The sequence below is a fragment of the Sturnira hondurensis genome, unplaced genomic scaffold (genome assembly GCF_014824575.4).
Source record: "Sturnira hondurensis isolate 20B ecotype Veracruz unplaced genomic scaffold, ASM1482457v3 Scaffold0014384, whole genome shotgun sequence".
NCBI classification, from domain to species: Eukaryota; Metazoa; Chordata; class Mammalia; order Chiroptera; family Phyllostomidae; genus Sturnira; species Sturnira hondurensis.
The window spans coordinates 17,604,477-17,624,867 of NW_028087015.1; the positions used below are offsets into that span (position 1 = coordinate 17,604,477).

Consider the following 20,391-nt stretch of genomic DNA (forward strand, 5'->3'; position numbering starts at 1 on the left):
AAACACATGAAAAGTCAAACTGGAAAAACTCGTTTTTCTTCATCATTATATATTCATTTATTATATGAAGCTTGTTTTCCAGTAATTGAAAACACATTTCAAAATGCTTTTTAAAAAAGTACATATCAAAACCATTGGAAGTAAGCTTGAAGTTTGTTCCAGTTACTTATTAAAGAAAAGGTAGCCCTGGCTGGTGTGGCTCAGTGGATTGAGTGCTGGCCTGTGAACCAAAAAGTCGCCAGTTCAATTCCCAGTCAGGGCACATGCCTGGGTTGCAGGCCAGGTCCCCACTAGGGGGCCCGTGAGAGGCAGCCACACATTGATGTTTCTCTCCCTCTCTTTCTCCCTCCCTTCCCCCTCTCTAAAAATAAGTAAATAAAATCCTTAAAAAAGTAAAGAAAAGGTAAAATTTAACTGCAAATATAACAGATCCCTTTTCTCTGAATTAGCATTTATTTTCAAGTTTTAGCAGCAAAGTGTTCAAAATAGTCCACAATAAATAACTATGCAGACGGGAATTAAAAACAAGTCTACAAATTGGTCTTAAAGCTTAAGGCCCATAAAAAGAAAGTCAATCTTTAAGACAGCTACAACTCCCTGGAATACTAATCTCAGTAAAGAAGCAGAACAACACTGTTGAATTTTTATGGCTGTCTGAGAAAATAAGCCAACCTGTATACAGAGCGATGGCACCCACACAGATATATTCAGGCTCAGCATTAATTTTCTGCTCTAGGTTTTGGAAATAGATAATCTGGGATTCAAATTCAGGAAGCAAGGGGTTTTTCATAATAAATGTCATAATAGTTTCTTCTTTCTCCTTTTGCCAAATGTGATTGTAGCATTTGAAGCAATCCATGGATGTAATAACTTCCTAGGATACAAATAAGATTATTTGTGTTGAGAAGGAAGAATCAAAAGTGGCATCATGCTAACAGTGAATATTTGCCGACTGCTGATGGTTCCCATGATTTCACTAAAATACTTAGTTAGTGAGCTGCATGATTAGTTGGAAACGCCACAAAACTGGGACCATGTACAGTAATGTGAACAGTAACCCAGGACTGGTAACCGTGAAATGGCAGCCACTTCTAACCAAAAGAAGAGGGGACAGTTTCTTGAAAGTGGACAAAGAGGGTCCGCAAAGACTCTTACGGACAAGACCCTCTTGATTGGAGCTGGACCTTGGATCAAAAGTCACAGCTCAAAATCACGCCACAGAGAATACTCTAAAGAAAAAAAAAAACCTAAGGTTACTCTCTTTCCCCCACCCCATTTCCTCTCCCAAGACACTGCCTGGTAGAGTCTACTGAAAATCTCAATGGAAACCTATTGACCTGCTCCTTAAAGTCAGAGAGTGGAGATTATGTCTAGAGGGGCAAACAGAACATGCCCAGCATCACACCCCGCTGCACTGACTCACATAAAATGTAAATTCATTGAATGAAGACTGACATCTGTATGATATTAAATCTTCCCATCCAATCTGTTTGCTTAATTCCTTGTTAAGTTTTAAAGTAATCTCCATAGAGACTTCACACAATTCTTGGTACATATGTCCCTACGTATTTCTCAATGATGCTGTTTCCCACTATATTTATAAATGGCTATAGATGGCATCTAATTTTAAAAAAACGATTTTACAAAAATAGTCCTGTTTGCCAAAAAGTTTGATTCTGTAAGATGAACCATCTCACTCGCAATTGGTAACTAGGGAAAGAGGGCGATGCAATGCACAGGTCCCTATATCAAAGGCCATTTCCTCGAGCACAGAGTTGTGCCGCGGGCCAACGGAGGGGAATGGTCTTCTGTGCCACACGCCCTTTGCCTCTTCTTCCCTTTGGACCAACCTAGTCACCCCTTTGTTTTGAGAATGTTCTTCTCATAGTCCAACTTGATCTTTGGATATTTCATCCTTGTTTCCATTACTTAGTGCCTTCAACTCTTTCTTACAACACCTTCTACCAAGTTTCTTTTTCTTTCTGATAGTAAAGTTCTATGCTTTTCAGGATACTATATAAATGGGTTAACATTTTACCATGGTTGCTATTGTTTTTCTTGCTACTCTAGTTATAAAATTTCTTAAGTTTTGTGTGTGTGCTTCAATCTGCTTCTCTCAAAATCCCCATTTTATTAAATGTGCAAATTTGCAAAACAGAATTTTCAGGAACACATCAATTGCATTATAGCAGAAATGCCTATAATTATCTTTCAACTGATGACTAACCTAACTCTTACTGGGCCATTTTTTTATGGGCCATCATATTATCTGCTTAGACTTACTTAGTACATAATCATATCATCTACAAGGAATTTTAAAAACTGTCTCCTCATTTATAATGTTTCTAATTCTCGGGAATCAACTTTTTCTATTGGCTTACATTATGATCTCAGAGTCACATCTGCTTAAGAAAAAAATTCAAAACCGAGATAGAATTAAAAATGCAATTATTTGAAAAAATAGAGTGCTATGAACAGCATTCTAAACAGTCCAATGAAATTAAGTAAATCACACCAAACCAAAGAGTAGCTTCACTCCAACCCCCAAAATGCAGCAAAAATGTCCCTCAGAGATACAGGTATAATAGGTGTTGAGACCTCTCACCCATTAAAATGCAGAAAGCTAAGCCTGTCACTGCTTGTCCCAACCATAACTTCTCCCAAGGCACAGCGACAGCAGACAGGCATTCACAAATGTGTAATGGCTTGGAGAATGAATTACAGATTATCAAAGATCCCTGGATATACATAGAAATTCCAGAATCCTGTCCTTTTTCAACATCCAAGAGTTTATAATATTAAAATATACCCTGTTTTAGACTTTTTATTTATTTTTATCTAGAAGTGTCAGTCTTTATTAAATTTTAATTTTTCAGAGCAGAGATAACCTAGGGCTTAAAGGAAAAATTACATGAACTACATATGTAGAGCTATTTTTACTTATTTGTTCATTTTTGTCAAGGTTATCTTGATTGTTTCATCTAGCTAGCTCATCTTTTTAAGTCTGGCAATGTTATAAGTTGATGAACAGCCTACAGAAGTACTGAATGTAGATCAGGTTTATACTCTGATCCAATCAGCTGTGGCTTGAAAAAAGGGGTTGGATCCTGGGATGTTCTGCCTTTGAGGGTGATCCATTCAGAAGGGTCTATGGCTGTGGTGAGCTGGCTGTGTCTCGCACTTATAACCAAGCACTCATATATCCTCCAGAAACAATTTTCCCGTCCTATCAAACTGGAAAACATCCTTCAAATTATTCTAGGTGCCAACCCTTCCTATTACTTTAAGGAAGACTAATATCTGTACATTTCCTCCACATAATAAAAAAGCATATGCAATCAAAGTGACAAAGAGATAAATATACTTGTTGCCAGCAGTATGTTAATTTCAATTGCTATGTCTCACCCTTAGATTTTCATAGTAGAGGCTGCTTATGTTGAGAGAAAGAATGGGCTTTATTATTGATGCATTTTATTCTATTTTCCAGATTACGAGACATGGGAAAATATATCTGCATCGTCATTATCATCATAGAATACTCTACTTAGCTTTACCATTTAGTATAGAGCTTTGATACACTAAGCACTAAATGAAGATTTGTTAAATTGAATGATGTGAACACTGTCTCTAGGGCAAAATTAAGTACCGGACCTTTCATATATTAAGAAAGAAAAATTTTAAATGCACAAAAGCAAAAGCCCCCAGTTCTCTCAGGAACACACTAAAATTAAACTTAATATGTTCCCACATGTTTACAGCAATGGTAGCCTTTCAAGATGCTTTCAAAACAAATAAAACTCTTTCCATCATAACTAAGTAGTAGCAAAGATGTATTTATTGAGTAGCAACTATTTCCTCAATACTAAAAACTATTTTAAAGAGACAACAGATTTTAGTGACAATGTGAACAAAGATATTTTTAAAAGAGAAATTGACTTCAGGGTTTTGAGTCTTTCTGATCATAAGAACAGATTTCCCCCCCCGCCCCCAAAAAAGGGAAAGGTAAAAGAACAGGTTGGAAATAAAAACTGACACAAATTTTCACCCCTATCCAGTACAACTTTGCACTGATAACACTAATGTTTTCTCTATTTCTCAGTATTACCTGATTTCCCCATGGCAATATACATACATTTTCATCTGATATATTTCAACATTTGCCTGACTACACAATATGAAAAATTGACTGTATCACTGACTCTATGAAGGAAAACTGTAACACCTGTCAGACTTGTGCTTTGGGACACATCAAAACTTTGAAATTAGATTTGAACTAAATAAATAAGCTAAAGGCACTAAAGAGAACACAATATAAAAACACAGTAATAATAGTTCTTTTTCACCTTGCAATCTAGAATGAGTCTTTAAAGAAACATTTTCTGAGCACATACAAGGTACCATAAGCAACTAGTAGGTGAGACCCTAGCTACATGTAGGATAAGCTTGTGATGTTCAGCTTCATCCAGGTACATGTTGAGAAGCAAAGGTCCCTGGCCAAAAACCTTTGTGACATACCTTTTTGGTGGAATTGATGATTGTGCTAAGCACAGAGACTAATTTTACAATCTCTTTGTTGTCAGAAACATTCTTATAGTAGTTCCTGGTTTGCACAGGAATGGGTAAGTTAACGGATGCTATCTCCAAGGTATCTAAAAGCAGAAAAGAGAAAAATGTTTATATCAACAGCATAGAGAACATTCTTTAAAAAGATGAGGGATTTCTATGACGGTAAAGTAAGGACCTTCGAAAATATTCTTTATAAAAGGGAAAAATTGAAAAAATTGTCAATATCAATTTTTCAGGACTCTGGAGATTAACCAAAACTTGCAATAATCCAAGAAACATTTGTTCAGTCAAGAAAAAGGCCAAATCTTGTAACAACAGTGACTTTTGTGGAGTTCTATTCCCACTGCCCCATCCCTGGCTATGCAGTAGCCTCAACAAACGTCAGCTTTGCAAACACTGTGACTTAAATCCCCAGCCCTACAGTCACCAGAGTAGCCACTCTGGGTGCAGAGCTCCTCAGGAAACCCAATAAAGTTGTCACTATTTGACCTGTCTGGGCACTCCCTGGAAAAGCCCAGCTGAAAGAGTTTATATGAACCCACTCAAAACTCAATAAGTGAAAAATAAAATACCTGTCTCTGAGGCGTTTGTCAAATATAATCAGCAACAACTCTTCAACTTCACAGCCGCCTGTGGCAATGCTACTAGTCAGGGCAAACAGGAGGTTGACCAAAAAAGTTAGACATCTGGGGAATGACATGTCCCCAGAGGGTACTGTAGAGCCCTGACATATTCCTGGAGCTCAAGAAGGACACACATATGTGCAGAGCTAGACACACGCCCAGGGAAACCTAAAAATGCCCCAATTTTTTAGCTCTGGCTGAACTTCAGGCTTTGCACAATCAGTGAATAAAGACTAAAGCAGTTAGTGTCAAAACTTACTGACCTGCCAGGGTGCTCAGTGCATAGTGCTCCAACATGCACAGTGTCCCCAAGCAAGGGTGGAGGGCTTCTGGCTCAAAGCATTAAAGGAAATCTCTGTGCAATCATTAGTTGACCACTAAACTAATCAAGCAGTGATTACAACAGTACATACCACAGGAAAGACACATTTTATAGAATCAGTCCAGGAAAGTCAACGAAGAAACAAACAGTAACAGCAACAAAAGACCAGGGATTGAGGAGGAGAAGGGAATCAGATTCTCAGAGTTTCCAAATCACCTACTTTAAAATCAAATTTCCCACAGAAGTTTCAATTGTGAGACAGGCCAAGAAACAGGAAAGCAGCACTTAGAGGAACAAAAGCAGCCAATAGAAACCATGCATGAGAAAGCCCAACGGGGGGCATGGAACCCAGCAATTCCCAGACACATACACCCTTAGAGAAATGGAAACGAATGCCCACACAAGAAAATGTGTGCATGAATGTTCACGGCAGGATTATTCATAACAGCTAAAACACGGAAACGACCCAAATACCCATCACCTGATGAATGGATGAATAAAATGTGATCTATCCATAAAGTGGAATAGTACTTGTCCGTACAAAGAAAAAAAGAACTGACACAGGCTGCAATATGGGTCAATCTTGAAAACTAAGTCATGCTTCGTGAAAACAGCCAGTCACAAAAGACCACATATTGTGTGATTCCATTTATAGGAAATGTCCAAAACAGGCACATCCCAGAGACAGAAAGTAGATGAATGGTACCACAGCTGGGGTACAGGGCAATGGGGAGTGACTGCTAATGGATACAGGGCTTCTGTTGGGAGTGATGAAAACATTCTAAAAATAGACAGCTGTGATGGTTGCGAACGTACTAAAAACCACCGAATGATATGCTTTACAGGGTCAATTTTATTATGTAAGTCAAAACTGTGGTTTTAAAAAGATGTTGCTTATTTATTTATTTTAACTGTCTTTGCCATGATAAATATATATATATATATATATAATTTTTCACTAAACATTTTTCTTAATTTAAGATACGATTCATAATTGAACAAATTTTGAGTTTAGAAAATTTTGAATTTTAAATTATTTTAGGAAGTAAAGCAATGTTTCTATATAATAAAAAATTGAAATTAACACAATAATAACATGCTTTTTAGCTTAAATAAATAAATAATATGGTAAGTTATGGGTGAAGTTGTCTTGAGCTATCTTTTTAAAAAGATTTTATTTATTTATTCTTAGAGAGAGGGGAGGGAGGCAGAAAGAGAGGGAGAGAAACACAGATATGTGATGTGTGAAATCAATCACTTGCCTCTCAGGCCACAACCCAGCCAGGTGCCCTGACCAGGAATCGAACCCTCAACATTTTGCTTTGTGGGCTGACACCCAACCAACAGCCACACGGCTCGGGGTATATTTTGAGCTGCCTTGTCCTCCTCAGTGACAGATTGTTTTAAAGAGGAACTTGCTTCAGTTCCTTCCTTGTGGTTAGTTGGTTCATCATCTCAGGAGACATGAGCAGTAACTCAAAATTGCATGGGGTCTGCTGTTTGCAGGGTTGCTTTAAAACGAGCTTGCAGAACTAAAGACAACATTTAATACAATTAGCAACTTGCATGTCCTATGTTCCCTAATTTTACAGGACACAAAGGAAAACTATGGGATGTATAGCACATACACAAATCACAGCATGTCAGCAAAACAGGACACATAATGGGTCAAAAATGTCTCTTTGGTATTAGGAAATATTTATTGTAATGATGCCAATATCTCTTTAAACTGAAAAATGAAACCCTTCTTATCCCCCAGTTCCTATCATCACACTGGACCAAAAATCAATGATGCACCCCAAACTGTGGGATACCCACTAGAGGTAAGCTGTTTATAATGGGTGATATTAAAATACACGGATCTTTGTATCTTACAAACTTAAAATTGGCTCACAGATTAGTATTCCAATCTAATTTGACTTGAGAATTGCATGGGGGAAACATGCTTTTCAAATCCTGGTTTACTAGTCACTTAAACCAGGCATCCTTATGTAAGGGAACATGTTAAAGACCTGGGAAGCAGCCAGTCCAAGAAAGACAAGTACCGTGTAATTTCCCTTATACGTGGGATCTAATGAACAAAATAAACAAACAAAGTAGAAACAGACTTATACACACAGAGAACAAACTGGCAGCTGTCAGAGGGGGAGGAGGGCTGGGAAGCTGAGTGAAAAAGGTGAAGGGATTAAGCTGATTCCACATTTGGAATCAGCACCATTCACATTGAATGCCTAAACCAATAAATACTAATTTAAGTCACTAGTTGAAAAGAACATTTACCTTGAGGTTCATTTTCTCCCATTTCAACATCAGAATCACTGTCTTCATTATTCTGCAAAGCAACCATTTTCTTTTCATGCATCTTTCTCTACAACACAAAAGGACATTTTTTTGGTTAGTCCCATCTGTAAAAGAAGCAGCTTCCATATGAAGTAATTTCTTCTTGCACACCCACCTTGGACAAGAGCTCACCGCTCCACTGTCTAACCCCCTTGGTGACGCTGACGATGCACTCCACAGCTTTGTTCAGCATTTGCTGTATGTCCTCCAGGGCAGGAGCCATGGTGATGTTGGGAATGACCAGGGTGACATCTGCCCGGAAAATGGGCCGACTGTTCGGCCTCATCCGAGATGCACTGTTACTATCTGAGTTAATGCAAAGCAGAGAAAACATAATCTTTTAAACTTAAAACAGGATTTATTTCATCATTAACCAGAAAAATTAAAGCACCCAGAACAATATATAACAGGTATATAATCAGACAAATATTTCCTGAATGAGTGAATGGAAACTATTGGAGGATCTAGTTTAGCTCCATGTAACAAAGTAGCTCAGTAGGGCCCAAGCCCTTTTCTGTTGTTACAGAAAGCATCTTTAATATTCATTGGCACATACTCCATGGGTACCCACTGTGTGGGATCAGCTGAATTATGTGCACTCTTATCTGAAATATTGCAAATGACACTGTCCCAAAAGCAGGATGCCAACAAATAAGTTAAATGTAAAAAAAAAAATAAGCATAGAATTAAGAACAAAAATAACTATTAAATCAAGCCAAAGTTAGAACAAATAACCAGTTTGAAATTTCAAATAAAACATATTCCTTTCCTACCACAGGTATACAATCCAAACTTGTGGCTTATTACGGCACTAGGCTTCCTGATGGCACCTTCCACTTCCAGGAAATTCATCTTTAAAGGCAGAGCTTTAAAACCATATTGATTCTAGTTGTCAGTGCAACTAAAACCCTGTATTTGTTTTCAGGTGCCATCACCGACAAGATGCCACATTAGCAACTTGCAAGAAGCTCGGATTGCTGAGGTCCTAAGGTCTGGGTGACTGACCGTTGGAGTTGCCAGGGCTTTCGAGCCTTTTCATTTGATTAGGCTCCTGGTCCTGGGTCAGATGTTACAACTAACAGAAGCCCAGGAAGGTCTATTTAATGTTAAATTTAATATTTAATGTAGCTGACCCAGCAACATTAGAGGGGATTTCTGAAACCAACTTTAGAAGCTGTAGGCTAAACATTTTGCACTGTTTTTCTACTTGTATTCAGATTGTCTTATCACATCAGACTTGGACACAAGGCCTTTCAAATAGAGATTTTTTTAAGAAATTACTGCCATTTATATAAAATAATGTACTATGACCAAGTTATTTAAATGGAAAATAAAATGTTTTCTTTAATGAAAAAAAGTGGAGAAGAAATAAAGTATAACCAACCACATATATCCAAGAAGATTTTAAAGATATAGAAATATAGAAAACTGTATATGTGTATGACTTTATATATAGAGTGTGGCACAAATAACACCCTTTCTTTATTACAAAATCTTTCACTACAAAATCACAAGCATGTAATTCTGTAGATTGACAATACCACACTCAAGCACACCATATGACATTTTAGGTGAAATGTTCAAATTGAAACCATAAATTATTACACCCATATTATTAGCCTACCAACCACACTCAAGCAGGCATTACTTCTGCCAGAACCCATACATATATAATTAGTAATACCTGTAATGTATAAAGCTGGGAAAGAAATGTGACTTCATAAGCAGCATATCAACTAACATTTGATAAGTACTAATAAAGAACTGTGCTCCATTCTGAGCTAAACAAAACATAATGAACCATGGCACCAATCAAAACATTCTTTCAGTGCATACACCTGTTAGTCATTCACTGTTAATTAAATATTAAAGATGCTTTCCCTTAAATGTCAATTTTCAAAATAAATAAAAAGGCTTTATTATCCTATTGCTTTCCCATGTTAGCTAATTACTGTTTTCTTACTATTTTAAATTTTAAATTTCATTTGAGAATGTCTCTACACTGGATGGATTTCTGTGGCCCATCTGAGAAATACAACACCTGTCTCTGCATTGCGCTGAGGAAGAGACGATTGTACAGAGAACGAGGAAACCAGCTGGAAGATGCGAAGGTGACACAAAATTAGTAAAAAATCTTTCTGCTTTGAATAGCAAGGCACTAATAAGATCACTCTCACTTTAAAAGACGGACTAATCACCTAATAATTTAACAACGAAATTATCTTTCCATATATGTTCTTTCATAGTATGGGTTTTTACTTTCACTAATTCCTTATTATAAAAAAAAGATTAAAAGTAATGCCGACTATTAGGTTATCATCAAAAGCTAAGCAGCCTTAAGCAAATTACTTAACTTCCCTATTCTCCATGTTGTCTGTTTTATGATGAGAGTAATGATGATACCGACTTCATAGAACTGTTGGGATAATCAAAGTTCACAATGTATAAACTTACAAGAAGGCACTCGATAAAGTGGGCTTTTTAACTATTTAACTCTAACAGGTACATACACACGCTCAACCAGCCACTGTGTCTGGCCACCCAGTGGGCAAACTCTGTGGGATTATTACCCCGGAAGTTAATTGTGTTGGATGAATGAATTCTTCTGCGAATGGCCTCTAGTGTATTCCTTGTAACTTTCAGAAGAGCATCCATATTTTGGTGATTGAAATGAGACAGCAACTCGCGGGCTTCTTCCTCTAACATCTCAGCCTCTTTCTTCTTTCTCGAAATTGTCACCGTCGGCAGGAGGCCTGACCCAGCATTAAGGGAAGATGTTAAGGTGTCAGAATTTACTTCTCTTTTTGCTGTTAAAGAATGAGAAAGATTGGGAGCAAAAGAGAGGGGGAGAGAGAGGTGGGGGGAAGGGGAGAGGGAGAAAGTGAACCATCTACTGCAATTAAAGAGAAAAAATTAAGATAAATTACATGCAAATTTGGTAAAAGTTAAATGTCACACTTCTTAGAAAGTGAGGCCATCGAAGGATCAGAAGTGGAAATCGGGTCACCAGGGGGACTGATGGAGGCCTCTCCTCCTCAGTGCAAGGAAACAGGAGACGCAGTAGCTAAGGCTGAAAAGCAAGATTGGGCCTCCAGGGCCTGGGGCCTGGGGCTCTCTCTTCCACCAACATCCAGAAAACCTCAGGGGAACAACTGCCCATGTCCACATCTCTCCCACAGTACGTTCACTCTAGTGTGGATGTACCGCAACAGAAATTCCAATCTATAATCCATCCTCATCTATTGAGAAGGTGAAAAGACACTCAAGTGCAGAGGGCTAACAGGGCCAATGCAAAGCACGTGTTTGTAGAGCAAAAATAATGTGATTAATGACATAGAGGCATTACTATATACTCAGAATCATAATTTAGATTTATAAATATCCTTATAAAATTGAGAGGGTGTTTACAGAAGTGTGAAATTAATTGCTACCCAGAAAATTAAATGTTAGTTGTCAGTAATGTCCTAGAAAAACAGCATCTTTCCACGATCCCATCTCTTACCTGAACTTTCACACTTGGAATCAGCACCATTCACATGGAATGTCTTCTCATTTTCTTCTCTCGATGGAACTTCCACATCTAGCAACATATTTATTAGCTCATTCACTGCTTCCTCCACTAGTGAGCTTTTAAAGTGTAGTATCTGCGCACCATTTACACAAAGGTCCTATAAAAACATTAGCACAGTGTCATATTTGTATATCTAGCTCTTGAGATCACATCAGTAAGGGTAGTAATGCCACAGGCTCAGCCTCCAAATGAGATTTGGGCCTCCGGCTATGCCTGGCCACACCCCTTACACTAACCACAACCAGGCATCCTGTAAGGGAACATGGTAAAGATAAGGAAAGCAGCCAGTCCAAGAAAGACAAGTACCATGTGATTTCACTTATATGTGGAATCTAATGAACAAAATAAACAAACAAAATAGAAACAGACTTATAGACACAAAGAACAAACTGCCAGCTGTCAGAGGGGAGGAGGGTTGGGAAGCTGAGTGAAAAAGGTGAAGGGGTTAAGCAAAAAAATAACCTCATAGGCACAGACAGCAGTATGGTGATTACCATACATCTCCCAGGGGAAAGGGGAGTTGGGGGAGAAAGGAGGGTAAAGTGGGGGGTAAATGGTGATGGAAAGAGACTTGACTTTGGATGGTGGACATGCAATTCAATATACAGATGACGTATTATAGAATTGTACACTTGAAATCTCTATAATTTTATTAACCATTATTACCCCAATACATTCAATAAAACTTTTTTTAAAAGTCAAGGGAACCAACTGGAGCAGCAGGGACAAACTAAAATTACACTTACTTCTCCGGCAGTGGAGGAAATAACTCCAAAAGCCATCAGAGGCCTCTCTCTGTCCATGAAGTTTCCTTCACTTTATGTAGATCTGCTCTACCCAGCCTTCCCTTCCTCCTCATCTTTGCCAACAAGGAATAGTTGACCCTAATCAACCTCAGATATCCCCCTCCCCTCCGACTAGATTACACATTTCTCAGGAATGTGGTTTACATTCTTTATATTCGTTTATAACAAGTATAAACTAGTATGATTAGTTTATTATTTAACTAATATCAATTCTGTAGGATGACATATGATAGATAGACAGACAGACATGATAGACAAACAGCTAGACAGGCAGAGATGATGTGATAACGCAGATAGTCAGGGATTTACCACCTCATTGGAAAATAAGCCCATGAAGCAACAGACTGTCAGCTGGTCACCAAACCCAGCCCCATTCAAGTCCCGCCACTATTTATCTGGAGACTCTCCAATGTGCTTGTGGACCATCCACTCCAAACATCAGCTTCACAGATCACCTACCTCCTCATCTCTTATGACCTTCACCTCTACTCCACCACTACGGGACACATGGCACTTTTATTTATTAACATAGGAACATTCTAACGTGTCCTGAAACTATTAAACATTTTTTGCATATTTTTAAAAGATTTTATTCATTTATCTTCAGAGGGAAAGAGAAGGAGACAATGAGAGAAACATCAGTGTGTGCTTGCCTCTCGTGGATCCCCCACCGGGAACTGGCCTGTAACTCAGGCATGTGCCCTGACTGGGAATCGAACCGCAATCTTGTGGTTCGCAAACTCTCACTCAATCCACTGAACTACACCAGCCAGGGCTCTATTAAATGGTTTTTTAGCATTGTAAAAAGTACAAACTTCACTCCCAACTCAGAACTCACCCAATTACTGATCTTTATCCCTTGTCCAGAGATAATTATGAAAAAGAAACAGAGACAGTGATGAGAAAGAGGCTAGACAAAGGATGGAAGGCAGCTAACACCACCTAAGGACAAATACAGACTCTGGCACCAACTACCTGGGTTCAAATTCTAGCTCTATGTGATTCAAGGAAATCCTTCTGTGCCTCCACTCTCCAATCTGTAAAATGGTGATAATAGTAGAACCTGCATTAGGTTGGGGAGTATTCAAGAACATATGTAAAATACTAAGAACAGTGCCTGGCACAAAGTACCCATTCAGGAAGTGCTTGTAATTATTCCTAGTTAGCAAATCATATATAATTACTGGGTCTCTGTTTGCCAAGCTTGCTCATCTCATTCCATATAAAATAGCTCCTTGTCCTCTGAGAGATCACTAATATTTTTTAAAATCTGCATCTTAAATCCTCTGACTCCACACACTGTCCTATTGCCCTGTGGGGTTTTTTTTTCACTTCAGTCATTTCTTTGCCAATATCCTCTACTCCATTACTCTGTCAGCCTTCTGCTGTCCTACCCAGGAGAAGTCCAACCCAGTGAAGCAGATGATCCATCTTCTCTACCTGCACAGGTCATGGAAATGCAGATGGTTGGCACTGGTAAGTCACAGTCCCCAAATCCAGTCAGGCTGCCAGTGCTTCCCAGGAATCAGTCTACGTGACTCCTACCACATTCCTCCACCAGGCCCTATAACTGCTGTGTCCTCAAAGCTTTAGACTGTCTTCCCCCGTCATAGCTTCCCCAGCTAGTGACCTTGGTTTCTACAGCACAAATCAAATGGAGGTCATGACATGGGGACTCGCCCAACTCCCTGACACTGTGACTTCACCCAGAAGTCAACAGGCCTCTGTCACTAACCCCTTTTTCTCATTTTTTTCAGTTAATGCAACGTTACTCCTTCTACTTAAAATAATCTCACAACCTCAGTTATAAACCAGGGTCTCTGCTTTCCCAGAAACCATGCTTACCAACCATTCCCTTTTCTCCTCCCTACTTGATTTCTTCCCTCAGCATATGAACACTCTCAGTGAACCTCAACTAAACATCTTCCTCCAGCTACAATAGCAAAAGGCCTCAGGGCCTTTGCACTTGCTGTTCCCTCTTCCTGGAATGTTCTTCCCCTGGTTTGCTCACTCCCTGTATAATCATAGATCATCCCTGACCACTGACATTAAATCACAGCTCTTTGTCAGGTAATTCCTTTCCCCATCACCCTCTTAATTTTTCCCCGTTGAACTAGCCTGACATGCTGTTTGTTTGTTGACTATTTGGTACATTTTTCTGTATTTTCCACTCGAAAGTAGGCTCCATGAAAGCAAGGGTTTCATCTGCTTTGTTCATTGCCGTGTCTACAGCAGTGGTTTGCATAGGAGGAGTTCCACAAAATAACTGACAGAATAAATGACTTATAAAAAATAAACAAATTCAGCCGTGGCTGTAGAGGCTCAGTGGATTGAGTGCCAGCCTGCCAACCAAATGGTCGCTGGATCAAGTCCCAGTCAGGTCACATGCCTGAGTTGCAGGCTATGTCCCCAGTAGGGGGCACGCAAGAGGCATTGATGTTTCTCTCCTCTTTCTCCCTCCCTTCCTTCCCCTCTCTTTAAAAATAAATAAATAAAATCTTTTTTTAAAGAAATAAAATAAATGTTCAAGGGAAATAATTCCTTATAATGGTAATCATTCATTATATTGGTCGCTTTTTATTTTGGTAATTAAAAATGCAAATTAACATTAGGTTCTGTGATTTTGCTACTTAAACTAAAACGTTTCAATCATAACATGTATAATGAATTTTTATAATTCATTATAATGCATTTATATGTTTATAATAAATATATTATTCTATAATTTATCTGTTATAATAAAAATTTTGTCATAATAATAATAAAAATGTTTGTTGGAAGACAGTGCAATTGATGCTATCACATTGCTGATGGAATTGTAAATCGATGCCCTTCTTTTGAAAAGCCATTTGGCTACAAATATTAAGAGCCATTAAATGAAGCTCCATTTTTTGATGTGGTAATCTTACTTTAGAGGTAGAAATCATTTTGAAGGGGAAAAGGGTGTGATGCATTTAAATACATTCATCACAGCTCTTGCCAAAATATCAAAACTTTTGGAAGTCATATAAATGTCCAGTAACAAGGAACTAGCAAGTACATTCAAGTCCATCAACTCAACAGAATATTCTGAAAGCATCATTAAAATGGTAGCTATGAGAGCCATATAGGAATATGAAAAATATTTTGTGAAGAAATGTTAAGTGAGAGAAAAAAGTTTGAAATCTCTATGGATAGTAGGGATCACAATCTTCTTAACAGGCACATAAATGGGCAACACACCAAACACAGTGCCCTGGTGATAGGGGTGGCTCACTGTCCCTAGGCTGCTGGTACAAACAGTGTGGTTTGTGCTGAACATCTGCCTTCCTTCTGAGATTCTGCAGTTTGGGTCCATGTTAGGCAGAGGTGCCTATGTGACCAAACCCAATAACAACCTTGGAACTGAATGGACTCTAATGGGCTTCCCTGGGCAGACACATTGCATACATGTTGCTGCATTTTTGTTGCTGGGGGGAGAGTGAGCTCTGTGTAGCTCTCATGAGAAGGAGGAAACATAAGGAAGCCTGAACATTCATTCCTACGAATGCCTGTCTCTTCCCTGATGGCATGATCATGCATCCTTTCTGCGGCATGGTCACAGGCCTTAGCCTTGAGTGCAACTAGACTCTGGGTCCCATGAGCCCTTCCAGGGGGGATAATTTTGGAGGCTCCTGATACACCATGTTAAAATCGTCATTGATTTTAATGATGTTCTGATCATCAGAATGCCCATCAGGAACACTGTAAAGGACATGAAAGTGGCATTCCTAAGGGGGCACTTCACGGAGCACCACTGCCAGGATCTTAACCTGTGTGCCAGGGAGGAAGTGTCCTGTCTGCAAATGCATCTGAGGAATACCGACCGGGTTAAAGAACACTGAGTGGGCTCTTTTCCAGGAGTCTTTCGGAAGGCCTTATCTGCTAATCTAATTCTTTTTATTATGATCTTCCCCTAAAGTGGGAAAATGTTGAACTAAGTATAAAATTCATAGGTTCAGAGTTCTTAAAATCCTAAAAAATCAAAAACAAATGTGTACATTTTGTACAAACAAATAAGAAACCAATAAAATTCAAGTAAACAATGTTAAGTTTATCACAAGATTCATGGAGTATTCTGTGGAAATTCAAGGGTGGACTTTTTTTTTTACTGTTTTATTGAATTGTTTTTCAACTCTAGTTGTCTCCATTTTCTCCCCTCTACAGCTCCTCACCCATCCACCCCCACCTCCCACCCTCGATCCTACCCACTTTGGCTTTGTCCACGTGTCCTTAAAACATGTTCCTTGACGATCAAGGGTGGATGTTAACAGTGGAATCATATAGATGTGGATTCAATTTTATATGCAAAACCTGAACAGTAGTTTTGGTTCTATACTGCTAACGAAAAGAAGGCCTGCTTACACAAAAAGCCTTTAAAGACTATCTGAATGCATGTAGGCTTTGCTTGTTAGTTCAGAGTATTCGGATCCATGATTAATCACAATGAAGGCCTCATTTAATATATTAATATGTAAAAAATCTGTAAGGGCAAAGCAAGGTACAGTGCACCGTAGGCAATTTGGACACCAACTCCACCTTTCCTGGGTTTCCCGGCAGTGGCTCCAGAACCGTGTCCTCCAGAACACCAGTCTGGGAAACGCTGCTCCACGCAAAGGAAAAAGAAGAAATTCTGTCCAGAATCTGTTTAAAACCATTGTTTTATTAATTAACCCTAGTTTACTAAATGCACTTCAGCTAAATAGCTCCATTCTTCAAAAAAAATTAAGAAAAAATGACAAATGTGTTCCACAGTCATTTCCATCCTACCAATCTGAAATGATTTGTTCCTCATGTCTAAGTGACTCCCTACCTTCATTCCTCTTCATTTGCAAATTAGTTTCAGAGGACTCCGTGTCAGAATAACATCCATCACTGACCAATCACAGGTAGAGAAAAAAATGTGATTTATCCTTCAAAAAATGCCCTTTACAGAAAAATGAATCACCAAATGTTTACAATTAATGAAAACATTAATATTCCAACAACCTTTGTCACTTGGAGAAACTCCTCGCAGGTAAGAGGCTCCTCCTGGGGCAGCTGACAAAGCCGCGTCCTGCTCATTTCCTCCAGCACGGCGTCCACGCGGAACTCGATCAGATCGTTGATCCTGTTCACCAGCAATTCCAGATCCTCTTTGGAACACACAGAAGTGAATAAAAAAGATGAAGCATTTTTGTTGTTTTTTTTAAAGATTTTATTTATTTATCTTTAGAGGGGAAGGGAGGGAGAGAATATCAATGTCTGGTTGCCTCTCGCAGGTTCCCCTGCTGGGAACTGGCCTGCAACCCAGACACGTGCCCTGACTGGGAATTGAACCACGATCCTCTGGTTCACAGGCCTGCACTCACTCCACTGAGCTACACCAGCCAGGACTGTAGTTGTTTTTAAATCAACACTTGATTAGACTGCAGCAGTAAAACCAGGATAAAGTCACTCTGTTCCACAGTTTCACACTTGGTTTTCTCAGGCTGTTCCTTCTTTGCCCAGTGTCCCAGTTTTCTCAGCCTGCCTTGTTTCAACTCAGACAGGAAAATTAGGCTCAAACGCATCTCCCCGAGGAGGTGCCCTGTGACCCGCACACACTCAAGCAGCCCTCTCCTCCCGAGCATCCTTCCATTTCCACCTCTACACCACATGGCCCCCTCTGGAATGTGTGCTTTGCATTCCTCTCATCTTCAACACTTAGCCCAGTGCCTGTTCCACAGCGGGTATGCCACAGATCCTATTAAAATGAAGTTTCTCCAATGTTTCTTTTACTGTTACCATTATAAGGTACCTTTTTTAAGTTGTGGAAAAGTAATATTGAAATACTGAACATTAAGTTCTATGGACAGAAAGGCCAATTCTGATGGAAATTAACAAATTAATTTCCAAAATAGAAATGATGGCTAATGAATTTCCATCTATGAAGTAAACACATTTCTCAACTCTTATCAGTTAACCCTCTTTTTTTTTTCTCAAACTACTTTCTTCTACGAAATTGAATACAGAAAAATCCATGTTATGTACTTGTGACAGATCAGAGTTGTAAACACTTCCTTAAAAAAATACCTTTACTTCCTAAAGACGAAAGCCCTAAAAGTTTCGATAATTTCTAAGCTAATTATTAAAGAGGCTACTCAAGACACCAAATAGTTCTGCCTGGTAATAGTTCTGCTTACTCATCACTAAAAAACAGCCAGCACTCTTATTTAAACATGTGTGTGCTTAATAAAACTCTTCACTATTTCTGATTCTTCAAGCTTCCTCAAGGGCATCTGAACTAAGCTGACAGCTTTGAAGAATGCATCTTCAAGGACATGTGTGATCCCCCATCAAAGGATGTCTGCATCCTAATCCCCCACAGATGTTGCAAAGTGGACCTTACAGATATGATCAACTTAAGGATCTTAAGATATGGGGATTGCCATGGATTATCCAGGTGAGGCCACAGGAGTCACAAGAATATTAATAAGCAGAAGGCAGGAGAATCGGAGTCAGAACACAATGTGACTATTGAAGTGAAAAGACAGAGAAAGAGGAGAAAGAGACTTGAAGATACTAAGCTGCTGACTTTGAAGATGGAGCAACCGGCAGCCAAAAAATGCTCTTTAAATGAATGATACCAATAACTACCTATAAAAAAGGATTGGCTCACTAAGCAAAATAAAAATCCAACTGTTGTTGAGCTTCAGCATAGTTTGCCTCCAAAAGAAACTCAATCTTGCTTTGACCTCACTTTCTTAATTTAAATTAAATTACAAAAAAAGAAACAGAAACTGAGAATTAACAAGAGTTTCTTTAGAAACTAGCTCCTTGTCTCCAGGAAACACTCTAATAAGATGTCCAAATTGTTAGTGCTCCAATCCTGATATTCTCTAAGGAGAAGATTACTAAAATCTACTTTGGTAGCCTGTTCTCAAATGGTTGTGATAACTCCTATTATTAGCTTTTTGTGCAGTTTATAAATGCCTCCTTCTAGAATTTTTGCCAATTCCCTCTTGTTTTCAGTCCTGGGGAGATGTATTTTAGAAAGAATATTGACTTAAAGGCAGGAGAACTGGGTTCTAAACTCACCTTTACTGCATACATCCATTAACATTAGAAGTCATTTAGTGCCTCTGAATCATAGTTTTCCAATTTAAAATTGAAGGTCTTATTTAAGATTTCAACTATCTTCTCTGCTTCTATAATGCAGGAGTTGTCTGATCATTTATTTAATATTGTTCAGCCTTCAAATTATAATGAGACTATAACACTTCTTAATAATATCTTCAGGCCTCATTATAATTTGTCTTTGAATCTAGTTCCCAACTTACAAAACAAAACAAAGACAGCAGGAGGTTCAACCATTAATTCCTCTGTCCTATCCCAGCACCTCTCTGTTATTCTTAAGCACACAGCACCTGGTAAAATAAATAGCTGGACCCTTCTGAGCTCTAAGTTATTTGGAAGGTACAATGAAAAACTACTAGTAAGAAAAGCTCCTGACAATACAAGCTATAAATAGACTCAGCACTACTTCAGCAGCCACCTGTGAGTTAGAGAGAGAATATAAAAGGAGTCCCCGAAGGAGGGTATCTAGATGAGACATCCCGGAAAGGGTGACTCAGAAATGAGGGGATGGGATCCACAGGTAGGAAAGGGGTGAGGGAAGAAAAGAAGCAGAAAGAGAACAGCCATATAAAACCATGGCAAACATGAATTCATAAATGTATGGATGTCTAGTATGGATGTCTTAGCCATTGGGAGAAATCAAAAGATAGTCTCTGGTCCCAACTGTAAAACAACACAAGACCACAGGAGGAGGTAGCTCCATGTGCTAAAACAGTCTAGTGACTTCCGCCAAGATGGAGGCATAGGTGGAAACACTGTGCCTTCTCCCACAACCAAGTTTAAATACAACAAAGGTTTGGAGAAACAAAGACACAACCAAACGACAGAAAATTGAATTATACGGAAGTCCGACTACATCTAACTGTTCAACGGGGACGGTAAGAGGGGCGGAGCCAGCAGCGAGCAGGGTCGGGCAGGACAGGGCCCCCGACCCAGGCGCGCAGGCAGACGGGAACCAGTTGGGGTGCAGGGCAGACCGCGGGCGCATATTTGTGCACAGTGAGACAGACCACGCAGGCCCCAGGGGGCGAGGGCTGACGGCGGTGG

At 39.1% G+C, this 20,391-nt stretch overlaps 1 protein-coding gene across 2 annotated transcripts in view; it reads right to left on the reverse strand.

Moving 5' to 3' along the window:
• DNAH5 (dynein axonemal heavy chain 5) overlaps positions 1-20,391 on the reverse strand; it is a 210,181-nt gene that overhangs the window by 140,539 nt on the left and 49,251 nt on the right. Inside the window, exons 17-23 of one of the 2 annotated variants that reach the window (XM_037063015.1) lie at positions 17,236-17,381; positions 11,354-11,519; positions 10,422-10,604; positions 7,967-8,157; positions 7,792-7,879; positions 4,516-4,649; positions 673-874 (exon numbers count right to left, since the gene is read on the reverse strand). In XM_037063015.1, coding sequence (XP_036918910.1) covers positions 673-874; positions 4,516-4,649; positions 7,792-7,879; positions 7,967-8,157; positions 10,422-10,604; positions 11,354-11,519; positions 17,236-17,381 — 1,110 coding nt within the window. Of the gene's footprint in view, positions 1-672; positions 875-4,515; positions 4,650-7,791; positions 7,880-7,966; positions 8,158-10,421; positions 10,659-11,353; positions 11,520-17,235; positions 17,382-20,391 lie in introns of both variants that reach the window. The other variant, XM_037063014.1, reaches the window with a different exon arrangement.